At 49.3% G+C, this 26,599-nt stretch overlaps 1 protein-coding gene across 10 annotated transcripts in view; it reads right to left on the bottom strand.

Moving 5' to 3' along the window:
* Nucleotides 1-26,599, bottom strand: part of CSNK1G1 (casein kinase 1 gamma 1) — a 132,318-nt gene that overhangs the window by 49,933 nt on the left and 55,786 nt on the right. For all 10 annotated transcript variants that reach the window (XM_075575977.1, XM_075575983.1, XM_075575981.1 and 7 more), the window contains exons 2-6: nucleotides 21,464-21,894; nucleotides 18,913-18,953; nucleotides 16,972-17,041; nucleotides 15,606-15,757; nucleotides 1,029-1,263 (exon numbers count right to left, since the gene is read on the bottom strand). In XM_075575977.1, coding sequence (XP_075432092.1) covers nucleotides 1,029-1,263; nucleotides 15,606-15,757; nucleotides 16,972-17,041; nucleotides 18,913-18,953; nucleotides 21,464-21,644 — 679 coding nt within the window. In that variant the 5' untranslated portion in view covers nucleotides 21,645-21,894. The remainder of the gene's footprint in view (nucleotides 1-1,028; nucleotides 1,264-15,605; nucleotides 15,758-16,971; nucleotides 17,042-18,912; nucleotides 18,954-21,463; nucleotides 21,895-26,599) is intronic.

Raw genomic sequence — 26,599 nt, forward strand, 5'->3', positions numbered from 1 at the left:
TGCACCCAATACCTATATCTCCTGTTCTGTACAGCACGAGGACAGTGTGCTCTGTGCTCTAAACCTCAGACTGACCGCGACACATTGCAACAAAAACAATCCTCCCTTTTATCCTTAAATACCCCAGCCCCGCCAACCCCATGTCCCCCCCCCGACATAGCCCCAGCCCCGTTCCCTCCCCCGACATACCCCCAGTCCCGTTTCCCCCCCCCCGACATACCCCCAGCCCGTCCCCCCCGACATACCCCCAGCCCGTCCCCCCCGACATACCCCCAGCCCCTCCCCCCCGACATACCCCCAGCCCATCCCCCCCCCGACATAACCCCAGCTCGTCCCCCCCCTGACATAACCCCAGCTCGTCCTCCCCCCAGCATACCCCCAGCCCTTCCGCCCCCGACATACCCCCAGCCCTTCCGCCCCCGACATACTCCCAGCCCTTCCGCCCCCGACATACCCCCAGCCCGTCTGCCCCCGACATACCCCCAGCCCGTCTGCCCCCGACATACCCCCAGCCCGTCCGCCCCCGACATACCCCCAGCCCGTCCGCCCCCGACATACCCCTAGTCCGTCCGGGCCCCCCCCCCCCCCCCGACATACACAGAGCCCGCCCCCGACATACCCCCAGCCCCGTCTCCCCCCCCGACCTGACCACGGGCCTCTCTCGCGTGGAACGGCAGTGATGGAAACATCGCAATTGAAGACAGATAAGAGACCCGTGGCCCAGGCCAGACTGCCCATTCTCTTACCCGCTGGGAAACCTCGGACCCGCTACCATCCTGGCAGTTTTCATATTTAGGACAGACTTGTGTTTATCCCAAGCTTTTTTTGAACGCCATTCCTGTGGTAGCCTCTACCACCTCTGCTGGCAGGCAGTTCCATGTATCCACCACCCTCCCCTGTGTAGAACTTCCTCAAATCTCCCCTGAGCCTCCCACCCACCCGCTTCGGAGAATGACGTCTTGATCTAGCTCTTCTCGAACCCCACGATATCCCCCCACCCCCCGGCTGGGTGGAAGAGCCGCACACACCTTTCCCCAGATGCGTGTTAATAGACATGTATCTGGCTGTTCCGGTCAGGCTCTTGTGTTCCCGGTAAGGTATGTGCTTTTTGGTTTCGGGGTCTATGTACTCCTTGGCCAGTCCAAAGTCTATGATGTGGATGACGTGCTCCTTCTTGTTCCCCTGGCGCCCGATCAGGAAGTTTTCTGGCTTCACGTCGCGGTAAATGAGGTTCTTGGAGTGTACAAATTCCATCCGCGAAATCTGCAACCATGTAAACAAAGCAGGTTAGTGATATGTGCTTAGGATAGAGTGATGGTGAGAGGCCGGGTAGTGATATGTGCTTGGGATAGAGTGATGGTGAGAGGCCGGGTAGTGATATGTGCTTAGGATAGAGTGATGGTGAGAGAGGGCAGGTTAGTGATATGTGCTTAGGATAGAGCGATGGTGAGAGAGGGCAGGTTAGTGATATGTGCTTAGGATAGAGCGATGGTGAGAGAGGCCGGGTAGTGATATGTGCTTGGGATAGAGTGATGGTGAGAGGGGGCAGGTTAGTGATATGTGCTTAGGATAGAGCGATGGTGATAGAGGGTAGGTTAGTGATATGTGCTTAGGATAGAGCGATGGTGAGAGGCAGGTTAGTGATATGTGCTTGGGATAGAGTGATGGTGAGAGAGGCCGGGTAGTGATATGTGCTTAGGATAGAGTGATGGTGATAGAGGGTAGGTTAGTGATATGTGCTTAGGATAGAGCGATGGTGAGAGGCAGGTTAGTGATATGTGCTTAGGATAGAGTGATGGTGATAGAGGGTAGGTTAGTGATATGTGCTTAGGATAGAGCGATGGTGAGAGGCAGGTTAGTGATATGTGCTTGGGATAGAGTGATGGTGAGAGAGGCCGGGTAGTGATATGTGCTTGGGATAGAGTGATGGTGAGAGGGGGCAGGTTAGTGATATGTGCTTAGGATAGAGCGATGGTGAGAGGCAGGTTAGTGATATGTGCTTAGGATAGAGTGATGGTGAGAGGGCAGGTTAGTGATATGTGCTTAGGATAGAGCGATGTGAGAGGCAGGTTAGTGATATGTGCTTAGGATAGAGTGATGGTGAGAGAGGGCAGGTTAGTGATATGTGCTTAGGATAGAGTGATGGCGAGAGGGGGCAGGTTAGTGATATGTGCTTAGGATAGAGTGATGGTGAGAGAGGGTAGGTTAGTGATATGTGCTTAGGATAGAGTGATGGTGAGAGGCAGGTTAGTGATATGTGCTTAGGATAGAGTGATGGCGAGAGAGGGCAGGTTAGTGATATGTGCTTAGGATAGAGTGATGGTGAGAGAGGGTAGGTTAGTGATATGTGCTTAGGATAGAGTGATGGTGAGAGGCAGGTTAGTGATATGTGCTTAGGATAGAGTGATGCTGAGAGGGCAGGTTAGTGATATGTGCTTAGGATAGAGTGATGGTGAAAGGCAGGTTAGTGATATCTGCTTAGGATAGAGTGATGGTGAGAGGCAGGTTAGTGATATGTGCTTAGGATAGAGTGATGGTGAGAGGCAGGTTAGTGATATGTGCTTGGGATAGAGTGATAGTGAGATGGCAGGTTAGTGATATGTGCTTAGGATAGAGTGATGGTGAGAGGCAGGTTAGTGATATGTGCTTAGGATAGAGTGATGGTGAGAGGGGGCAGGTTAGTGATATGTGCTTAGGATAGAGTGATGGTGAGAGAGGGTAGGTTAGTGATATGTGCTTAGGATAGAGTGATGGTGAGAGGCAGGTTAGTGATATGTGCTTAGGATAGAGTGATGGTGAGAGGGGGCAGGTTAGTGATATGTGCTTGGGATAGAGCGATAGTGAGAGGGCAGGTTAGTGATATGTGCTTAGGATAGAGTGATGGTGAGAGGCAGGTTAGTGATATGTGCTTAGGATAGAGTGATGGTGAGAGGCAGGTTAGTGATATGTGCTTAGGATAGAGTGATGGTGAGAGGCAGGTTAGTGATATGTGCTTAGGATAGAGTGATGGTGAGAGGCAGGTTAGTGATATGTGCTTAGGATAGAGTGATGGTGAGAGGCAGGTTAGTGATATGTGCTTAGGATAGAGTGATGGTGAGAGGCAGGTTAGTGATATGTGCTTAGGATAGAGTGATGGTGAGAGGCAGGTTAGTGATATGTGCTTAGGATAGAGTGATAGTAAGAGGGCAGGTTAGTGATATGTGCTTAGGATAGAGTGATGGTGAGAGGCAGGTTAGTGATATGTGCTTAGGATAGAGTGATGGTGAGAGGCAGGTTAGTGATATGTGCTTAGGATAGAGTGATGGTGAGAGGCAGGTTAGTGATATGTGCTTAGGATAGAGTGATGGTGAGAGGCAGGTTATGATATGTGCTTGGGATAGAGTGATGAGAGGCAGGTTAGTGATATGTGCTTAGGATAGAGTGATGGTGATAGGGCAGGTTAGTGATATGTGCTTAGGATAGAGTGATGGTGAGAGAGGGCAGGTTAGTGATATGTGCTTGGGATAGAGTGATGTGAGAGGCAGGTTAGTTATATGTGCTTAGGATAGAGTGATGTGAGAGGCAGGTTAGTTATATGTGCTTAGGATAGAGTGATAGTGAGAGGCAGGTTATATGTGCTTAGGATAGAGTGATGATGAGAGGCAGGTTAGTGATATGTGCATAGGATAGAGCGATGGTGAGAGAGGGCAGGTTAGTGATATGTACTTAGGATAGAGCGATGGTGAGAGGCAGGTTAGTGATATGTGCTTAGGATAGAGTGATGGTGAGAGGGGGCAGGTTAGTGATATGTGCTTAGGATAGAGTGATGGTGAGAGGCAGGTTAGTGATATGTGCTTAGGATAGAGTGATGGTGAGAGGCAGGTTAGTGATATGTGCTTAGGATAGAGTGATGGTGAGAGGCCGGGTAGTGATATGTGCTTAGGATAGAGTGATGGTGAGAGGCAGGTTAGTGATATGTGCTTAGGATAGAGTGATGGTGAGAGGCCGGGTAGTGATATGTGCTTAGGATAGAGTGATGGTGAGAGGCAGGTTAGTGATATGTGCTTAGGATAGAGTGATAGTGAGAGGCAGGTTAGTGATATGTGCTTAGGATAGAGTGATGGTGAGAGAGGGTAGGTTAGTGATATGTGCTTAGGATAGAGTGATGGTGAGAGGCAGATTAGTGATATGTGCTTAGGATAGAGTGATGGTGAGAGGCACATTAATGATATGTGCTTAGGATAGAGTGATGGTGAGAGGCAGGTTAGTGATATGTGCTTAGGATAGAGTGATGGTGAGAGGCAGGTTAGTGATATGTGCTTAGGATAGAGTGATGGTGAGAGGCAGGTTAGTGATATGTGCTTAGGATAGAGTGATGGTGAGAGGCAGGTTAGTGATATGTGCTTAGGATAGAGCGATGGGTGAGAGGCAGGTTAGTGATATGTGCTTAGGATAGAGTGATGGTGAGAGGCAGGTTAGTGATATGTGCTTAGGATAGAGTGATGGTGAGAGGGTAGGTTAGTGATATGTGCTTAGGATAGAGTGATGGTGAGAGGCAGGTTAGTGATATGTGCTTAGGATAGAGTGATGGTGAGAGGCAGGTTAGTGATATGTGCTTAGGATAGAGTGATGGTGAGAGGCAGGTTAGTGATATGTGCTTAGGATAGAGTGATGGTGAGAGGCAGGTTAGTGATATGCGCTTAGGATAGAGTGATGGTGAGAGGCAGGTTAGTGATATGCGCTTAGGATAGAGTTATAGTGAGAGGGTAGGTTAGTGATATGTGCTTAGGATAGAGTGATGGTGAGAGGGCAGGTTAGTGATATATGCTTAGGATAGAGTGATGGTGAGAGGCAGGTTAGTGATATGTGCTTAGGATAGAGTGATGGTGAGAGGCAGGTTAGTGATATGTGCTTAGGATAGAGTGATGGTGAGGGAGGTTAGTGATATGTGCTTAGGATAGAGTGATGGTGAGAGAGGGCAGGTTAGTGATATGTGCTTAGGATAGAGTGATAGTGAGAGGGCAGGTTAGTGATATGTGCTTAGGATAGAGTGATGGTGAGAGGCAGGTTAGTGATATGTGCTTAGGATAGAGTGATGGTGAGAGGCAGGTTAGTGATATGTGCTTAGGATAGAGTGATGGTGAGGGAGGTTAGTGATATGTGCTTAGGATAGAGTGATGGTGAGAGAGGGCAGGTTAGTGATATGTGCTTAGGATAGAGTGATGGTGAGAGAGGGCAGGTTAGTGATATGTGCTTAGGATAGAGTGATGTGAGAAGCAGGTTAGTGATATGTGCTTAGGATAGAGCGATGGTGAGAGGCAGGTTAGTGATATGCGCTTAGGATAGAGCGATGGTGAGAGGCAGGTTAGTGATATGTGCTTAGGATAGAGCGATGGTGAGAGAGGGCAGGTTAGTGATATATGCTTAGGATAGAGTGATGGTGAGAGAGGGCAGGTTAGTGATATGTGCTTAGGATAGAGCGATGGTGAGAGGCAGGTTAGTGATATATACTTAGGATAGAGTGATCGTGAGAGAGGGCAGGTTAGTGATATGTGCTTAGGATAGAGTGATGTTGAGAGGCAGGTTAGTGATATGTGCTTAGGATAGAGTGATGTTGAAAGGCAGGTTAGTGATATGTGCTTAGGATAGAGTGATGGTGATAGAGGGTAGGTTAGTGATATGTGCTTAGGATAGAGTGATGGTGAGAGGCAGGTTAGTGATATGTGCTTAGGATAGAGTGATGGTGAGAGGCAGGTTAGTGATATGTGCTTAGGATAGAGTGATGGTGAGGGAGGTTAGTGATATGTGCTTAGGATAGAGTGATGGTGAGAGAGGGCAGGTTAGTGATATGTGCTTAGGATAGAGTGATGGTGAGAGAGGGCAGGTTAGTGATATGTGCTTAGGATAGAGTGATGTGAGAAGCAGGTTAGTGATATGTGCTTAGGATAGAGCGATGGTGAGAGGCAGGTTAGTGATATGCGCTTAGGATAGAGCGATGGTGAGAGAGGGCAGGTTAGTGATATGTGCTTAGGATATAGGGATGTTGAGAGGCAGGTTAGTGATATGTGCTTAGGATAGAGTGATGTTGAGAGGCAGGTTAGTGATATGTGCTTAGGATAGAGTGATGTTGAGAGGCAGGTTAGTGATATGTGCTTAGGATAGAGTGATGGTGATAGAGGGTAGGTTAGTGATATGTGCTTAGGATAGAGTGATGGTGAGAGGCAGGTTAGTGATATGTGCTTAGGATAGAGTGATGGTGATAGAGGGTAGGTTAGTGATATGTGCTTAGGATAGAGTGATGGTGAGAGGCAGGTTAGTTATATGTGCTTGGGATAGAGTGATGGTGAGAGGCAGGTTAGTGATATGTGCTTAGGATAGAGCGATGGTGAGAGGCAGGTTAGTGATATGTGCTTAGGATAGAGTGATGGTGAGAGGCAGGTTAGTGATATGTGCTTAGGATAGAGTGATGGTGAGAGGCAGGTTAGTGATATGTGCTTAGGATAGAGTGATGGTGAGAGAGGGCAGGTTAGTGATATGTACTTAGGATAGAGTGATGTGAGAGGCAGGTTAGTGATATGTGCTTAGGATAGAGTGATAGTGAGAGGCAGGTTAGTGATATGTGCTTAGGATAGAGTGATTGTGAGAGGGCAGGTTAGTGATATGTGCTTAGGATAGAGTGATGGTGAGAGGCAGGTTAGTGATATGTGCTTAGGATAGAGTGATGGTGATAGAGGGTAGGTTAGTGATATGTGCTTAGGATAGAGTGATGAGAGGCAGGTTAGTGATATGTGCTTAGGATAGAGTGATGGTGAGAGGGCAGGTTAGTGATATGTGCTTAGAATAGAGTGATGGTGAGAGGCAGGTTAGTGATATGTGCTTAGAATAGAGTGATGGTGAGAGGCAGGTTAGTGATATGTGCTTAGGATAGAGTGATGGTGAGAGGCAGGTTAGTGATATGTGCTTAGGATAGAGTGATGGTGAGAGGCCGGGTAGTGATATGTGCTTAGGATAGAGTGATGGTGAGAGGCAGGTTAGTGATATGTGCTTAGGATAGAGTGATGGTGAGAAGCAGGTTAGTGATATGTGCTTAGGATAGAGTGATGGTGAGAGGCAGGTTAGTGATATGCGCTTAGGATAGAGTGATAGTGAGAGGGTAGGTTAGTGATATGTGCTTAGGATAGAGTGATGGTGAGAGGCAGGTTAGTGATATGTGCTTAGGATAGAGCGATGGTGAGAGGCAGGTTAGTGATATGTGCTTAGGATAGAGTGATGGTGAGAGGCAGGTTAGTGATATGTGCTTAGGATAGAGTGATGGTGAGAGGGTAGGTTAGTGATATGTGCTTAGGATAGAGTGATGGTGAGAGGCAGGTTAGTGATATGTGCTTAGGATAGAGTGATGGTGAGAGGCAGGTTAGTGATATGTGCTTAGGATAGAGTGATGGTGAGAGGCAGGTTAGTGATATGTGCTTAGGATAGAGTGATGGTGAGAGGCAGGTTAGTGATATGCGCTTAGGATAGAGTGATGGTGAGAGGCAGGTTAGTGATATGCGCTTAGGATAGAGTTATAGTGAGAGGGTAGGTTAGTGATATGTGCTTAGGATAGAGTGATGGTGAGAGGGCAGGTTAGTGATATATGCTTAGGATAGAGTGATGGTGAGAGGCAGGTTAGTGATATGTGCTTAGGATAGAGTGATGGTGAGAGGCAGGTTAGTGATATGTGCTTAGGATAGAGTGATGGTGAGGGAGGTTAGTGATATGTGCTTAGGATAGAGTGATGGTGAGAGAGGGCAGGTTAGTGATATGTGCTTAGGATAGAGTGAGGGTGAGAGGGTAGGTTAGTGATATGTGCTTAGGATAGAGTGATGGTGAGAGGCAGGTTAGTGATGTGTGCTTAGGATAGAGTGATGGTGAGAGGCAGGTTAGTGATATGTGCTTAGGATAGAGCGATGGTGAGAGGCAGGTTAGTGATATGTGCTTAGGATAGAGTGATGGTGAGAGGCAGGTTAGTGATATGTGCTTAGGATAGAGTGATGGTGAGAGGCAGGTTAGTGATATGTGCTTAGGATAGAGTGATGGTGAGGGAGGTTAGTGATATGTGCTTAGGATAGAGTGATGGTGAGAGAGGGCAGGTTAGTGATATGTGCTTAGGATAGAGTGATGGTGAGAGAGGGCAGGTTAGTGATATGTGCTTAGGATAGAGTGATGGTGAGAGAGGGCAGGTTAGTGATATGTGCTTAGGATAGAGTGATGTGAGAAGCAGGTTAGTGATATGTGCTTAGGATAGAGCGATGGTGAGAGGCAGGTTAGTGATATGCGCTTAGGATAGAGTGATGGTGAGAGAGGGCAGGTTAGTGATATGTGCTTAGGATAGAGTGATGTTGAGAGGCAGGTTAGTGATATGTGCTTAGGATAGAGCGATGGTGAGAGAGGGCAGGTTAGTGATATGTGCTTAGGATAGAGCGATGGTGAGAGGCAGGTTAGTGATATATGCTTAGGATAGAGTGATGGTGAGAGAGGGCAGGTTAGTGATATGTGCTTAGGATAGAGTGATGTTGAGAGGCAGGTTAGTGATATGTGCTTAGGATAGTGATGTTGAGAGGCAGGTTAGTGATATGTGCTTAGGATAGAGTGATGGTGAGAGGCAGGTTAGTGATATGTGCTTAGGATAGAGTGATGGTGAGAGGCAGGTTAGTGATATGTGCTTAGGATAGAGTGATGGTGAGAGGCAGGTTAGTGATATGTGCTTAGGATAGAGTGATGTGAGAGGCAGGTTAGTGATATGTGCTTAGGATAGAGTGATGGTGAGAGGCAGGTTAATGATATGTGCTTAGGATAGAGTGATGGTGAGAGGGCAGGTTCGTGATATGTGCCTAGGATAGAGTGATGGTGAGAGGGCAGGTTAGTGATATGTGCTTAGGATAGAGCGATGGTGAGAGGCAGGTTAGTTATATGTGCTTAGGATAGAGTGATGGTGAGAGGCAGGTTAGTTATATGTGCTTGGGATAGAGTGATGGTGAAAGGCAGGTTAGTGATATGTGCTTAGGATAGAGTGATGGTGAGAGGCAGGTTAGTGATATGTGCTTAGGATAGTGATGGTGAGAGGCAGGTTAGTGATATGTGCTTAGGATAGAGTGATGGTGAGGGAGGGGAGGTTAGTGATATATGCTTAGGATAGAGTGATGGTGAGAGAGGGCAGGTTAGTGATATGTGCTTAGGATAGAGCGATGGTGAGAGGCAGGTTAGTGATATATGCTTAGGATAGAGTGATGGTGAGAGAGGGCAGGTTAGTGATATGTGCTTAGGATAGAGTGATGTTGAGAGGCAGGTTAGTGATATGTGCTTAGGATAGTGATGTTGAGAGGCAGGTTAGTGATATGTGCTTAGGATAGAGTGATGGTGATAGAGGGTAGGTTAGTGATATGTGCTTAGGATAGAGTGATGGTGAGAGGCATGTTAGTGATATGTGCTTAGGATAGAGTGATGGTGATAGAGGGTAGGTTAGTGATATGTGCTTAGGATAGAGTGATGGTGAGAGGCAGGTTAGTGATATGTGCTTAGGATAGAGTGATGTGAGAGGCAGGTTAGTGATATGTGCTTAGGATAGAGTGATGGTGAGAGGCAGGTTAATGATATGTGCTTAGGATAGAGTGATGGTGAGAGGGCAGGTTCGTGATATGTGCTTAGGATAGAGTGATGGTGAGAGGGCAGGTTAGTGATATGTGCTTAGGATAGAGCGATGGTGAGAGGCAGGTTAGTTATATGTGCTTAGGATAGAGTGATGGTGAGAGGCAGGTTAGTTATATGTGCTTGGGATAGAGTGATGGTGAAAGGCAGGTTAGTGATATGTGCTTAGGATAGAGTGATGGTGAGAGGCAGGTTAGTGATATGTGCTTAGGATAGAGTGATGGTGAGAGGCAGGTTAGTGATATGTGCTTAGGATAGAGTGATGGTGAGGGAGGTTAGTGATATGTGCTTAGGATAGAGTGATGGCGAGAGAGGGCAGGTTAGTGATATGTGCTTAGGATAGAGTGATAGTGAGAGGGCAGGTTAGTGATATGTGCTTAGGATAGAGTGATGGTGAGAGGCAGGTTAGTGATACGTGCTTAGGATAGAGCGATGGTGAGAGGCAGGTTAGTGATATGTGCTTAGGATAGAGTGATGGTGAGAGGCAGGTTAGTGATATGTGCTTAGGATAGAGTGATGGTGAGAGGGTAGGTTAGTGATATGCGCTTAGGATAGAGTGATGGTGAGAGGCAGGTTAGTGATATGCGCTTAGGATAGAGTGATAGTGAGAGGGTAGGTTAGTGATATGTGCTTAGGATAGAATGATGGTGAGAGGGCAGGTTAGTGATATGTGCTTAGGATAGAGTGATGGTGAGAGGCAGGTTAGTTATATGTGCTTGGGATAGAGTGATGGTGAGAGGCAGGTTAGTGATATGTGCTTAGGATAGAGCGATGGTGAGAGGCAGGTTAGTGATATGTGCTTAGGATAGAGTGATGGTGAGAGGCAGGTTAGTGATATGTGCTTAGGATAGAGTGATGGTGAGAGGCAGGTTAGTGATATGTGCTTAGGATAGAGTGATGGTGAGAGAGGGCAGGTTAGTGATATGTGCTTAGGATAGAGTGATGTGAGAGGCAGGTTAGTGATATGTGCTTAGGATAGAGTGATTGTGAGAGGGCAGGTTAGTGATATGTGCTTAGGATAGAGTGATGGTGAGAGGCAGGTTAGTGATATGTGCTGAGGATAGAGTGATGGTGAGAGGCAGGTTAGTGATATGTGCTTAGGATAGAGTGATGGTGAGAGGGCAGGTTAGTGATATGTGCTTAGGATAGAGTGATGGTGAGAGGCAGATTAGTGATATGCGCTTAGGATAGAGTGATGGTGAGAGGCAGGTTAGTGATATGCGCTTAGGATAGAGTGATGGTGAGAGGGTAGGTTAGTGATATGTGCTTAGGATAGAGCGATGGTGAGAGGCAGGTTAGTGATATGTGCTTAGGATAGAGTGATGGTGAGAGGCAGGTTAGTGATATGTGCTTAGGATAGAGTGATGGTGAGAGGGGGCAGGTTAGTGATATGTGCTTAGGATAGAGTGATGGTGAGAGAGGGCAGGTTAGTGATATGTGCTTAGGATAGAGTGATGTGAGAGGCAGGTTAGTGATATGTGCTTAGGATAGAGTGATGGTGAGAGGCAGGTTAGTGATATGTGATTAGGATAGAGTGATGGTGAGAGGGTAGGTTAGTGATATGTGCTTAGGATAGAGTGATGGTGAGAGGCAGGTTAGTGATATGTGCTTAGGATAGAGTGATGGTGAGAGGCAGGTTAGTGATATGTGCTTAGGATAGAGTGATGGTGAGAGGCAGGTTAGTGATATGTGCTTAGGATAGAGTGATGGTGAGAGGGCAGGTTAGTGATATGTGCTTAGGATAGAGTGATGGTGAGAGGCAGGTTAGTGATATGCGCTTAGGATAGAGTGATGGTGAGAGGCAGGTTAGTGATATGCGCTTAGGATAGAGTGATAGTGAGAGGGTAGGTTAGTGATATGTGTTTAGGATAGAGTGATGGTGAGAGGGCAGGCTAGTGATATGTGCTTAGGATAGAGTGATGGTGAGAGGCAGGTTAGTGATATGTGCTTGGGATAGAGTGATGGTGAGAGGCAGGTTAGTGATATGTGCTTAGGATAGAGTGATGGTGAGAGAGGGCAGGTTAGTGATATGTGCTTAGGATAGAGTGATGGTGAGAGAGGGCAGGTTAGTGATATGTGCTTGGGATAGAGTGATGGTGAGAGAGGGTAGGTTAGTGATATGTGCTTAGGATAGAGTGATGGTGAGAGGCAGGTTAGTGATATGTGCTTAGGATAGAGTGATGGTGAGAGGCAGGTTAGTTATATGTGCTTAGGAAAGAGCGATGGTGAGAGGGCAGGTTAGTGATATGTGCTTAGGATAGAGTGATGGTGAGAGGCAGGTTAGTGATATGTGCTTAGGATAGAGCGATGGCGAGAGGCCAGGTAGTGATATGCGCTTAGGATAGAGTGATGGTGAGAGAGGGTAGGTTAGTGATATGTGCTTAGGATAGAGTGATGGTGAGAGGCAGGTTAGTGATATGTGCTTAGGATAGAGTGATGGTGAAAGAGGGTAGGTTAGTGATATGTGCTTAGGATAGAGTGATGGTGAGAGGCAGGTTAGTGATATGTGCTTAGGATAGAGTGATGTGAGAGGCAGGTTAGTGATATGTGCTTAGGATAGAGTGATGGTGAGAGGCAGGTTAGTGATATGTGCTTAGGATAGAGTGATGGTGAGAGGCAGGTTAGTGATATGTGCTTAGGATAGAGTGATGGTGAGAGGGCAGGTTAGTGATATGTGCTTATGATAAGAGCGATGGTGAGAGGCAGGTTAGTGATAAGTGCTTAGGATAGAGTGATGGTGAGAGACAGGTTAGTGATATGTGCTTAGGATAGAGCGATGGTGAGAGGCAGGTTAGTGATATGTGCTTAGGATAGAGCGATGGTGAGAGGCAGGTTAGTGATATGTGCTTAGGATAGAGCGATGGTGAGAGGCAGGTTAGTGATATGTGCTTAGGATAGAGTGATGGTGAGAGGGGGCAGGTTAGTGATATGTGCTTAGGATAAAGTGATGGTGAGGGCAGGTTAGTGATATGTGTTTAGGATTGAGCGATGGTGATAGGCAGGTTATTGATATGTGCTTAGGATAGAGTGATGGCGAGAGGCAGGTTAGTGATATGTGCTTAGGATAGAGTGATGGTGAGAGGCAGGTTAGTGATATGTGCTTAGGATTGAGTGATGATGAGAGGCAGGTTAGTGATATGTGCTTAGGATAGAGCGATGGTGAGAGGCAGGTTAGTGATATGTGCTTAGGATAGAGTGATGATGAGAGGCAGGTTAGTGATATGTGCTTAGGATAGAGTGATGGTGAGAGGCAGGTTAGTGATATGTGCTTAGGATAGAGCGATGGTGAGAGGCAGGTTAGTGATATGTGCTTAGGATAGAGTGATGGTGAGAGGCAGCTTAGTGATATGTGCTTAGGATTGAGTGATGATGAGAGGCAGGTTAGTGATATGTGCTTAGGATAGAGTGATGGTGAGAGGCAGGTTAGTGATATGTGCTTAGGATAGAGCGATGGTGAGAGGCAGGTTAGTGATATGTGCTTAGGATTGAGTGATGGTGAGAGGCAGGTTAGTGATATGTGCTTAGGATTGAGTGATGAGAGGCCGGGTAATGATATGTGCTTAGGATAGAGCGATGGTGAGAGGCCGGGTAGTGATATGTGCTTAGGATAGAGTGATGGTGAGAGGCCGGGTAGTGATATGTGCTTAGGATAGAGCGATGGTGAGAGGCAGGTTAGTGATATGTGCTAGTGATGGTGAGGGAGGAGCTGTCTTACACTAAGGGAAGAGAGAATAACACAGGAATGCTGATGGAGGAAGACGATCTTTTCGTTAATTTTCACATTTGAATCTAGTCCTATTCTAAAAACCATCTGTCACTCAAATTGTTGTTGAATGCTCTGGTCCTATAACCTCACATGCACTGCAAACAAACAGTAACACAGCTCAAATCAACAAGATAGCAGGACTCTGCAAGAATTAAGCTGTACGACAATAACATCTTAAAGGTGGTTACACAACAACTAATATAAACTGTCATTTAAAGGTTTTCTTGGGTGATAATAACTGAGTGCTTCACAGATCAAGGAAAAGACAAAATATCTCAAATATAATGCAAGTAAGGTATCCCGTGTGACAGACCCCGCGGTTTCCCCTCAGTGTGCCGCCGTGTCCTGCGTCTCTCTGCTGTCACCTCCTGTGATGTCATCTCTGTCTCTGCCGGTGACAGGGACCATTTGGTGACAGCAGGACGGGGGTGTTTAAATTAAAAGGGTGTGAATTGAATATAAAATGGTAATTAAAGTCTGGATTTCTCCAGCAGTGACGGGTCCCAGTGTTAGAAGTATCTCTGCCGCAGGATCATTTAGTAACATTGTATCTTCCGTCTGCTACAGAGAGCGGACAGTCCTGTGACATCAGACTGATCTCTGTACCAGCTGGAACGCCCTGTACCAGAAGTGACATCACCAGAGAGAGAGGGGGACACACGACATCACCAGAGAGAGAGGGGGACACACGACATCACCAGAGAGAGAGGGGGACACACGACATCACCAGAGTGGCGCGCACGCACGACATCGCCAGAGAGGGGGGCACACGACATCGCCAGAGAGGGGGGCACACGATATCGCCAGAGAGGGGGGCACACGACATCGCCAGAGAAGGGGGCACACGACATCGCCAGAGAAGGGGGCACACGACATCGCCAGAGAGGGGGGCACACGACATCGCCAGAGAAGGGGGCACACGACATCGCCAGAGAGGGGGGCACACGACATCGCCAGAGAGGGGGGCACACATGACATCGCCAGAGAGGGGGGCACACATGACATCACCAGAGACGGGGGCACACATGAGACATCGCCAGAGAGGGGGGCACACATGACATCACCAGAGAGGGGGGCACACGACATCACCAGAGAGGGGGGCACACGCACGACATCGCCAGTGAGGGGGGCACACGCACGACATCGCCAGAGAGGGGGGCACACGCACGACATCGCCAGAGAGGGGGGCACACGCACGACATCACCAGAGAGGGGGGCACACGACATCACCAGAGAGGGGGGCACACATGAGACATCGCCAGAGAGAGGGGCGCACACGTACGACATCGCCAAAGAGGGGGGCACACGACATCGCCAGAGAGGGGGGCACACGCACGACATCACCAGAGAGGGGGGCACACACACGACATCACCAGAGAGGGGGGCACACAACATCACCAGAGAGGGGGGCACACATACAACATCGCCAGAGAGGGGGGCACACACACGACATCGCCAGAGAGGGGGGCACACGACATCACCAGAGAGGGGGGCACACGACATCACCAGAGAGGGGGGGCACACACACGACATCACCAGAGAGAGGGGCACACACACGACATCACCAGAGAGAGGGGCACACACACGACATCGCCAGAGAGGGGGGCACATGCACGACATCGCCAGAGAGGGGGGCACACGAGACATCGCCAGAGAGAGGGGCACACATGAGACATCGCCAGAGAGAGGGCACACGACATCGCCAGAGAGAGGGGCACACACACGACATCGCCAGAGAGGGGACACACACACGACATCGCCAGAGAGGGGGGCACACGACATCGCCAGAGAGGGGGGCACACGACATCGCCAGAGAGGGGGGCACACGACATCGCCAGAGAGGGGGGCACACGACATCGCCAGAGAGGGGGGCACACGACATCGCCAGAGAGGGGGCACACGACATGTTTCCAACTACAATTCCATTAAAAAAAAATCTGAAAAGAACAGACTTTTCTTTAGGAACAAGGAGAATATAATTGAATGAATTGTTTATATGGCTTTATATGGGACAGCCTTGTTGTACCACCCCCACACAGGGGTTTTACGCCTGGAATTAGGACGTACAGTATCACTATATATGTGAGTACATTCTCCAGAAACCTTGTAATATGGCCCCGTGATTTCCCAGTGACCGGCTGGGCAGCGGCCGACTAAGGAACGGTCTCCTGCTCACCAGCTGAATGGCTATCATCAACACAGTCTTCAAGGTGAACGTCCGGTCGCAGAGGTCAAACAAGTCCTCCAAGCTTGGGCCCAGCAGCTCCAGTACCATGGCGTTGTACTTTCCACATGGCCCGAAGTAAAAGACCTGAGGAAGCCCGTCAGCTGCAACAGGAGAGAGGAGAAGCGGATGTGAGGAATAACCAGAAGGGTTCAGATACTAACCTCACCCCGACACCAATAATTATGACCACCCACCCCAGCCTCTGAAAGCGTCTCTGCTCAATAAAACCAACCAAGACTTGCCGGGAAACACCAAAATATGGCATCTGGTAAATCAATATCTGGCTTGCACTGCATCCCCCAATGTTATAACGCTGGGATAGAATTACACCCCGACAGGGTGACCCACCCAGTTCAGGGTCACTGACCCCACGGGAAACATCCTCACCATGAACTGAAAATGTCCGCTGTGTATTAACCTGTGAGCGCCACAGGGGTCAGCAACATGGCAATGACAACGTGCTAACCCGAACGGGACTGCGCTAACAGAGAGCGATGTATGAGAGAGAAGAACTCGCGTCATTGGTCAAGCTCTGGTCTTTGTACAGAAGGAGCTTCATTAGCCGGAGCCCATCACTGACCAGAGGTGACCAGAGGGGGGCAGCAGAGCAGCTGCCTAGAAATGCACATGCAGCGGTGGCTGAGGGACAGGCCCGTGAGTGTGCGCAGCGTGTACTACTTGTGTACACACACCGCACTCTTGGTGCTATGGGCGGTAAAGTGACTCGCCCAAGGTCACAAGCAACTTCTGCACGATGCTGTCTGGGATCTCCCACCTGCAGGGGTGGACCGGTAGGGGGGGGGGGAGCAGGGGGGGTTTGAGACACTGAATTAAAGGCAGTATCTGCCGGATGACTGATCCCCTGCGCTTCCCGCAGTGCCGGGGGGCATCGTGGGGTTGTGTCACCCCCCCCGCCCGCAGAATTGTATCCCACCCCACACACCGCAGAATTGTATCCCCCCCACACACACACAGCAGGATTGTATCCCCCCTCCACACACACAGCAGGATTGTATCCCCCCCCCACACACACACACACACACACACACACCACGGGATTGTATCTTGTATTCCCACCCCCACACACACACCGCGAGATTGTATCTTGGATCCCCACCCCCACCGCGAGATTGTATCCCCCCCACATGCCGCAGGGTTGTATCTCCCCCCCCAACCACGCACCGGAGGATTGTATCCCCCCCCCCCACACACACCACGGGATTGTATCTTGTATCCCCCCCCACACACACACCGTGGGATTATATCCCCCCCCCCCCCACACACATACACACACACACACCGCGGGGTCTGGTACCTGCATTGCCGAGTTGTTTGTAAAACCGGTATTCCAGGTGCAGCTGCGGAGCGCGAGATTTGATTGGTTCCTGCAGAGAAATAAGGAGCGGGAAAAGCATAGTTACACGGCGGAAATATTTAAGGATCCAGCAGCAATCCAGCGTCCCCAGGATTGTGTCATTATATATGTGCGCACGCGCACACAGACACAGGCGCGCGCACACAGACACAGGCGCGCGCACACAGACACAGGCACGCGCACACAGACACAGCCGCGCGCACACAGACACAGCCGCGCGCGCACACAGACTCAGCCGCACACATGTCCTGGCCTCTCAGCGCAGAGTATCAGAGAGTACCCGGGCCTCTCCGCGCAGAGTATCAGCGGGGCAGAGGGGAGGGAGAGGAGGGTAAAGGGGAAGGGGGGCAGGAGAGAGGGAGGAGGGAGGGGAGGAGGGAGGTGTGAGAGGTGTGAAAGAGGGGGGAGGGAGGTGGAGGAGGGAGTAATGAGGACAGAGTAGAGAGGAGTGAGGAGAGGGAGTTGGGGTATTGTCCAAGGCTGGGTACACAATGCCACAAATGCAGCACTTCCTGGTTGCGCGTTACCCAGTGAGTGGGGCCAGCCGGCCTGACACACGGGCGGGGTTTCCTCTGCCAGGAACGCGTGATGCAGCTTAAAGGATGTGCTGCATCTCTGTATCTCTGTAGGGTATTCCTCTACCCGCCCACTGGCTATGAAACGGACACCTAACATCGGAGTGATTCGGTACTAAGCGCATTTTCCGTCACAACCCAATATTTACAAGGGCAGACACCCGCTATGTCTGAACATTTTGGGGCATGTTTACTAAATGGTGTTATTGCTTAAGACACCTTACAACCATGTTCCTGTGAACGGGCGGCTGGTGGAAAAGCGCTGCTTGGTGAAGAAGTATCTTTATCGGAGATAGGATAACCCCGAGTGATTTATTGCTGTGCAGATTGTACAATAACATCGGTACAAAGGCCCCGGCTGTGCTGGAGACCACAGGGCAATTCTTCAGTGTTCCCCTTCACTGCATGGTTACGGGGTCACATTTAGGCGACAGACGCCTTCTATATGCATATCCGACAGCTATATGCATTATTAAAGATAAGTAAACACGGGGAGCGTCTGTGTGGGGGTGCATGAGGAGAGAGGGAGAGAGAGGGAGGGGGAAAGAGAGGGAGAGAGAGGGAGGGGGAAAGAGAGGGAGAGAAAGGGAGAGGGAAAGAGAGGGAGAGAGGGAGGGGGAAAGAGAGGGAGAGAGAGGGAGGGGGAAAGAGAGGGAGAGAGAGGGAGGGGGAAAGAGAGGGAGAGAGAGGGAGAAAGAGAGGGGGAAAGAGAGGGGGAGAGAGAGGGGGAGAGAGAGGGGGAAAGAGAGGGGGAGAGAGAGGGGGAGAGAGAGGGGGAGAGAGAGGGGGAGAGAGAGGGGGAGAGGGAGAGGGAGAGGGAGAGGGAGGGAGAGAGAGGGAGAGGGAGGGAGAGAATTTTTTTTTAAGACAAACTCACAAATGTTCCTCCCTTTGTCCAAACGAAACATGGCGGCCTCTGACTTCTGAAGACCAGAGCCGGTTCTCACATGGATGTTTCACCATCCAAGTGGATCAATGTTTTGGCCGAACGGTCCTGCTGGACCCACGTCAATAAACACCAAGAAAGCGGCCATGCGAGACCAGCCTAGTTCTCTTCACTACAAACCTTGGTCATCTTCAGCGTGGCCAAGCCCCATGGCAGGACTTCTATTGCATTCCATACCCTCTGAACTCTGACCTCGTGAACCAGGAAGTCAGACGTGCATTATAAACATGCTGGGGACCAGGATAGGAGCAGGTAGAAGGAGATATGCCAGTCTAGCTGGGGGTAACCCAGCTGTGAACTCCAGGAGAGGGGGGGCGCACAGGGGGAAAGGGCAATCATAACATATATACACACACTCACCAGTTTAATTGCCACATACTCATTGGTGTAAAGATTCTTGCCTAGAGAAAGCAAAAGAAAAATAATTTTAGGTAATATCTGCCAACACCGGGACACAAAGTCTTACCCACACATCTCACGAGCAATCCTTTAGCCTAATTAGAGGGATAGTTACCCTAACATGACCTATGCTGAAAGTGAGCTCCATGTCACGTCCTTTAATTACTTTATTAATAAAATGTTTTACCAGGAAGTAGTACAAAGAGTTACCTCTCGTTTACAAGTATGTCCTGAGCACAGAGTTATGATGACAGATACATGGTTAGAAATACATAGTTACATTAAGTGAGCAAGGTATACATTATATACAAGACATTGCATGCACAGTTATTAAAGATAATACATGTTATAGGCGTATGTGACAGTTACAGACCAGATTAGACTGGTGGTGGCTGAGAGAGTCTCCGTTAGACTGTTCCAGTTGTGGAGTGCACGGTAAGAGAAGGAGGTTAGAGCAGGTTGACCAACTTTATTTGTATTTTTTTAGGTCTGCTAATATCACTAAGTGAGAGCGGATTACGCCAGATTTAGGCAGCAATCTTCGCTCTTGTTACTTAACTGGGAAGTAGGGGGTCCCCAACGTTGTTCCTTTCAGCTGTGGAGAGGCCTGGGGCCTGAGATACGTGCCGGCCCCGGTGTCGCAGCCGCCACCAGCGGCACATGCCCCGGTAAGTTTCTAAGTAACACGAGGGGCTCCGGAGCTGAAATCCAAGTGGTTCCGGAGACCCCACACTTTGGGGGGGACTGACACTTTAATGTGTCATCGGCTCCTAAACTATAGCAGGGCAATGGTATTTATTTTTATTAGCCCCCTCACCTTGGGGTAACCAAGTTGCTTCCCGGAAAAGGTAGCACGTTCCCGTCACCGCCAGGGGAAACAAAATGGCCATCTCATTCTCCCGTGTCACGTGGTGCAACATTGTCCGCTGTGGCTTCTGATTGTGGTGCATGATTTAAAGCCCCATTGCTACCGATACTGGTAACTTGCTGGGGCATCAGGGGGGTTCCCCCTGAGCTGAAATTGACGCTGTTCAGCTCCCCCCACCCAATGCTCCTAATCCCACCACTGCCCCCATCTTCCATGTTCAGGGATAGGAAGGAGGAACGGCATCTTATTTATATTCAAACTCCATTTATTTCACAAACACGCCGTGTGCAATAACGCGCAACATGAAATACCTTCCCCGCGATAGATTTTCAGCATGCGACGGAATAAAAGAACGTTTTCGCGTGAATTCAAACCGTTAATGAGGTCTCCTACAGGCTGAGCAGATATGACATGAAATATCCTCATTTTGTTATATATACGGTTATGGTGGGAGAAGATTTGGTATTGCCCCAGGCAGCAACATTTGGGGTTTCTGGTTAAAGATGGCATTTATGGAAAAGCGCATTAAACAGCGAGACGTCACAGGACGTGAAATCGAACGGAAAACGTATTTTTATGCAGCAGAAATGGTGGCAAAATCATTGTAAAATCAGACACAAACGTGATGGCGAGTAAAAAAAGTGGCAGAAAGCCACGCCCATAACATGGATCCACATGCCCACGTCTCTGACAGGGCCACTTTCCTGCCCTTCCCCATTATCTCTTAGCACTGCTTCCACTGCAGCCAGCGATGCTGGGTAATTGTGAGAGTGCTGATCTGAGTGACTGAAATTGCAGTTGTGCATTACGTGTGGAGTTGGAACAAGGAGGAGTTGGAACAAGGAGGAGTTGGAACAAGGAGGAGTTGGAACAAGGTATAGTATAGTGAAGTGTAGTTGCGACAATGAGCAGGATTGAGAATGCCACTCAATGCACATCTTGCCACATGTATGTGCACTTGGAGCAGCTGTTCCAGGGAGCGTACCGCTGTGAGAGGTGTGAGCGGGTGGTCTCGTTAGAGTCAGACATTGCTGATCTGAAGAGGCAACTTGCAATATTGATGGATATTGACAATCTTGAAAGGCCCAACAGCCACTTGTGGACACTACCAAACCCCTAGGGGTACCTCCGGGGGCTACCATCAGGAACGGAGCCCAGCTGTCTTGAAGGGCGAATCCCTATGGAGATGACGTCAGCATGAGAGGGATATCCTAGCAAAGTCCTGGTATACAGCTGCTGCTGAGAGTGCCCGCTGAGAGGATATACTACACCAATTCCACACCAGTAACATCGAGTGGTAACCAGTGTGAATACACACTCAATGCTTATTTAATCATACTTGATGTACGCAGTTTATATATAATTTTATTCAATACACACTTGTATTACCTACTGAACCCTTAAGCCTGTCACTGCCATTAGTACACTTTGCCCCTAGGAGGGCCTGACTCCTTAACCCTGTCACTGCTATTATTACACCTTAAACTGCATATTACGGTCCCTAAAACAGCTGATGGCAGCATCTCCATATAAAAATAAATGTAATATCGACTTCCCGCCCTCTCCTATTATTACGATATAACCGGTATTTTGCCCACCCCTTTACCAGTGCTCGGACCCCCGTACAGAAGGGAGATGTGTTACCTAGCCGTAGCTCCCCGAAATTCCCGCAGCCGATCTTCTTTCCGACCCTGAAGTTGGGCCCCACCATGAGGACACCGGATGAGGTGGTGGAGCTGGACGCCCGGGAGCTGTGGCTGGTCCGCACCGGTATCGCCTTCGCCGCCCGCGGCCTTTCATCCTTCTCCCGGTTGCTATGGTCCATGTTCTTATAACATAAGAGCGTGGCCGGGGCACCTAGCAGGCGCTAGGGCTTCGCCACCCACGCGGCCTCAAATAGAGGGAGGCAAGAAATAGCCCACGGAGAATCCCAGGGGCCACTAAAGTTTCGCAGAGGGGGCCACAGAAGCGGGTCACATAACCGTGCACGACTCCCACGGGACCATCTCAAGGCCGCTCAGAGCCTCCATAATGCCAAGAAACCATCGTGTCCCAACGGCAAGACGTGCGGGGTCCTGGGGGGGAGAGAGAGAACAGTGTGAGTTACAGGCTCCACCGACTGGGGGAACCACCTTCAGGGACTCAACCAATAAGGACAGAGTAGCACTTTAAAGCAACACAGAGTCTGGATAAGCAAGTTACCTGAATACATGGGAGCTTACAAACAGTCTTATCCCATAAGTGGCTATTTTAAAATAATGGAAATTACATATCAGGTAAAAATAAAAACTTCGAAAGATCCGACTCCCCCCCTCCCCCTTATTTGTATCTTGTGATAAAGTCATGTTTCCCTTTTCTCCGGGAACACTGAATATCCACTACTTCTGTGTATTCACGCATTTAAACGGTTAAACACGTCCCTGTCCTGTGTTTACTTTAGTCCCAGAAAAGACTGACCCACCTGAGGTGCTCAAGTCCAGTCCGCAAGCCCCCGCTCTCCCACAGGACAGGTTTTCAGAATATCCCAGCTTCAGCAAAGGTGGCTCAATCAGAGGCTCAGTAAAAGACTGAGCCTCTGATTGAGCCACCTGTGCAGAAGCAGGGACTGATTGAGCCACCTGTGCTGAAGCAGGGAAATCCTGACCTGTTGGGGGGCTTTAGCACCCCTACCATAGGGAATTGCACATGCAACTCGGCGCCTGACTCCTATCTCCATTAAGCAGCCATTTCCCCGGTGGTGGCAGCTCTCGGTACGTCAGTCAGGAGCAGATGTATGACCTGGATTCGCAGGCCGTGTCTTTACACAGCAACAAAGCACTCGCTCACTTCAAAGCTACAACAGCCCACACTCCACACGCTGACTCACTGGCAAACTGTGTGGTCTTTAACTGCTACACACACGTCTATAATGTATTATCTGTAACTGTGCATGCAATGTCTTGTATATAATGTACTAGCTGAGAGACCCGGCGTTGCCCGGGATGTAAATGCGTAATAGGTAGTATTATTTATAAATCGTGGAACAATAGGTGACTGTTTGTTGTAAAGGTTGGATAATAGTATTGAAAAGAAAGATGGAAGAAAATGTAATACGATGTTGTATAAAAATGGTTTATTGTAACCACACCACAGTACAATGTATATTTTGGTGCCATAAGTGATGTAAAAATCTGAGTCGTGTGTCCTGCTAGGGTGTGAGGCGGCAGTACACCCTCACATAACACTGCAACCTTTGTATAGAGCATATAGTCAGTCGCCTTATCAGTAATAATTACACAGCGTTCTGACCCACACACTAACCGATCCAAACACAAACTCCCCTCTTTTCACCACGAACGAGCATGGTTGCATGGCCTGCTGGAAACCATCTTTGGCCAGTTTTGCTCCGCCCTACAGTAACTCTGCGCCATCTGTAACACACGCGCATGCTGCGTTCCTCCACTCGTTCCTCTGAACGCCTCTGGAGGAAATCTCATACTCTCGCAGACTTCCTTCACTACAAATTTATGCTATCCTGTTTCAACTCTGCCCTCTCGCAAGCTAAAGAAGCCTACTTTTCTGCACTAATCAACATGCATAAGTCTAACCCACGCCGACTGTTCTCTGTCTTTGATACTCTACTCAAACCACCCTCAGCTGCCTCTCCTTCCTCCATCTCCGCTCAGGACTTTGCTGACTATTTTAAGGAAAAGGTGGAATCCATGTCAGAACATCCCCTCTGTTTCTTCTTCCCATCCTACACCTCTTCCTAACTCTCCTCCTGCCTTCCTTGACTCTTTTTCCACTGTCTCACAGGAGGATGTGTCGCTGTTGATCGCCTCTTCTCCATCTACCACTTGCCCTCTTGACCCCATTCCCTCCCATCTCCTAAAACCTCTTGCTCCTACTATAATCCCTACACTCACACACATTTTTAACTCCTCCCTCTGCTCTGGAACCTTTCCATCCTCCTTCAAACATGCAACAGTCATACCATTACTCAAAAACAGCAAGCTTGACCCTACCTGTCTTTCTAACTATAAACCTGTCTCCCTCCTGCCTTTTGCCTCTAAACTCCTTGAACGTCTTGTATTCTCTCGCTTGCTCCATTTTCTCAACACCTATTCTCTCCTAGACCCTCTACAATCTGGCTTCCGCACTGCTCACTCCACGGAAACAGCCCTCACTAAAATAACTGACGACCTCCATGCTGCCAAAGACAGAGGTCATTACACTCTGCTCATACTACTCGACCTCTCTGCAGCATTTGACACCGTGGACCACCCTCTTCTCCTTCACATTCTCCATACTCTTGGCATTCGGAACAAAGCTCTATCCTGGATCTCATCCTACCTCTCCCATCGTACTTTCAGTGTCTCTTCTGCTAACACATCCTCCTCCTCTATTGATCTCTCTGTGGGGGTACCCCAGGGCTCTGTCCTGGGACCTCTTCTCTTTTCTCTGTATACACTCTCTCTAGGTGACCTAATAACATCTTTTGGGTTTAATTATCACCTCTATGCTGACGACACACAAATATATTTCTCAACACCCGACCTTACACCTGCTATACAAACCAAAGTTTCTGAATATCTCTCTGCTATATCTTCCTGGATGGCCCTCTGCCGCCTTAAACTCAACATGGCTAAAACAGAGCTCCTCATACTTCCTCCCAAACCTGGCCCCACTACCTCCTTCCACATTACTGTTGGAAGTACCATCATTCACCCAGTAGCCCAAGCACGCTGCCTAGGGGTCACACTCGACTCCTCTCTCACATTCGCCCCTCACATTCAAAACATTTCTAAAACCTGTCGCTTTTTCCTCCGCAATATAACAAAGATACGCCCTTTCCTCTGTTGCTCGACTGCTAAAACTCTGACTCAGGCCCTCATTCTCTCCCGTCTTGATTAATGTAACCTCCTGCTGTCCGGCCTTCCTGCCTCTCACCTGTCTCCCCTACAATCTATCCTAAACGCTGCTGCCAGAATCACTGTACTCTTTCCGAGATCTGTCTTAGCATCTCCCCTCATGAAATCCCTCTCCTGGCTTCCGATCAAATCCCGCATCTCACACTCCATTCTTCTCCTCACTTTTAAAGCTTTACACTCTTCTGCCCCTCCTTACATCTCAGCCCTAATTTCTCGTTATGCACCATCCAGACTCTTGCGTTCTTCTCAAGGATGTCTTCTTTCTACCCCCTTTGTATCTAAAGCCCTCTCCTGCCTTAAACCTTTTTCACTGACTGCCCCACACCTCTGGAATGCCCTTCCCCTCAGTACCCGACTAGCACCCTCTCTATCCACCTTTAAGACCCACTTGCTTAAAGAAGCATATGAATAGCACTGTGGATATTCTGAACACATGATACATAATGCTTGGCCCCCTGCAGACGCACTTACCAGAACTCCCTCCTACTGTCTCTGTACGTTCTCCCTATCTACCAATTAGACTGTAAGCTCCTCGGAGCAGGGACTCCTCTTCCTTAATGTCTAAAGCACTTATTCCCATGATCTGTTATTTATATTATCTGTTATTTATTTGATTACCACATGTATTACTGCTGTGAAGCGCTATGTACATTAATGGCGCTATATAAATAAAGACATACAATACAATACATCTTACACGCAGAAACCGCCCCCAAACATGGTCACCCAGAGAGGTTTGGTACATATACAATAATGTTCAGATTATGTGCAATCTTCTAAAGCAGGTGTCCAACTCCAGTCCTCAAGGGCCACAGGTGGCTTGATCAGAATGTGCTGAAGCAGGGATATTCCAAATACCTGACCTGTTGGTGGCCCTTGGGGACTGGAGTACGCCCCCCCCCCCCCAGGCTAGATTATAAACTTGATGCTGCAGTGTGTCCCTCGGGCCCAGTATAGTAATATAATCTCACTGCTACGGGCTTCACACCGCACTGCGCTTAAACAAAATAACCACAACATTTCAGTTTAAAAAGCAGCGTTTCTGTCGCACACATTTTCAAACTGCCACGGTGACATTTGCAGTGACTTGGGAGGTGGCCACGCACATCTGCAATATTAGCTACTGAATGTGTTTCCCTAAACTCCTCGCTGTAATCATTGGGGATGTTGAAGGTGGTCTGACAATCTTTGGTCTATTGCTAGCTCCCCCTAAAATATATGTTGTTTCCTAAAGGAGCCCGTGTGTGTTGTACACACGGTCACAGAGCCGGGACTCAGAAACGGCTCAAACTCTTCCCGTCGTTCTGAGCGGACACAGACCCTCCTCCTGGTTACATACACAACTGTTCAGGGGACCGGGCAATGGAATGAGGCCTTAGGTTGCAACCAAATCACAACCTCTCCCAGCCGGGCACCTCCACCGCATGCCCTCAGCGTCTCTCCCAGTCAGGCACCTCCACCGCATGCCCTCAGCGTCTCTCCCAGCCGGGCACCTCCACCGCATGCCCTCAGCGTCTCTCCCAGTCAGGCACCTCCACCGCATGCCCTCAGCGTCTCTCCCAGCCGGGCACCTCCACCGCAAGTCCTCAGCGTCTCTCCCAGCCGGGCACCACCACCGCATGTCCTCAGCGCCTCTCCCACCCGGGCACCTCCACCGCATGCCCTCAGCGTCTCTCCCAGCCGGACACCTCCACCGCATGTACTCAGCGTCTCTCCCAGCCGGGCACCCCCACCGCATGTCCTCAGCGTCTCTCCCAGCCGGACACCTCCACCGCATGTCCTCAGCGTCTCTCCCAGGCGGGCACCTCCACCGCATGTCCTCAGCGTCTCTCCCACCCGGGCACCTCCATCGCATGTCCTCAGCGTCTCT

Source organism: Ascaphus truei, chromosome 18 (assembly GCF_040206685.1).
Source record: "Ascaphus truei isolate aAscTru1 chromosome 18, aAscTru1.hap1, whole genome shotgun sequence".
NCBI lineage: Eukaryota > Metazoa > Chordata > Amphibia > Anura > Ascaphidae > Ascaphus > Ascaphus truei.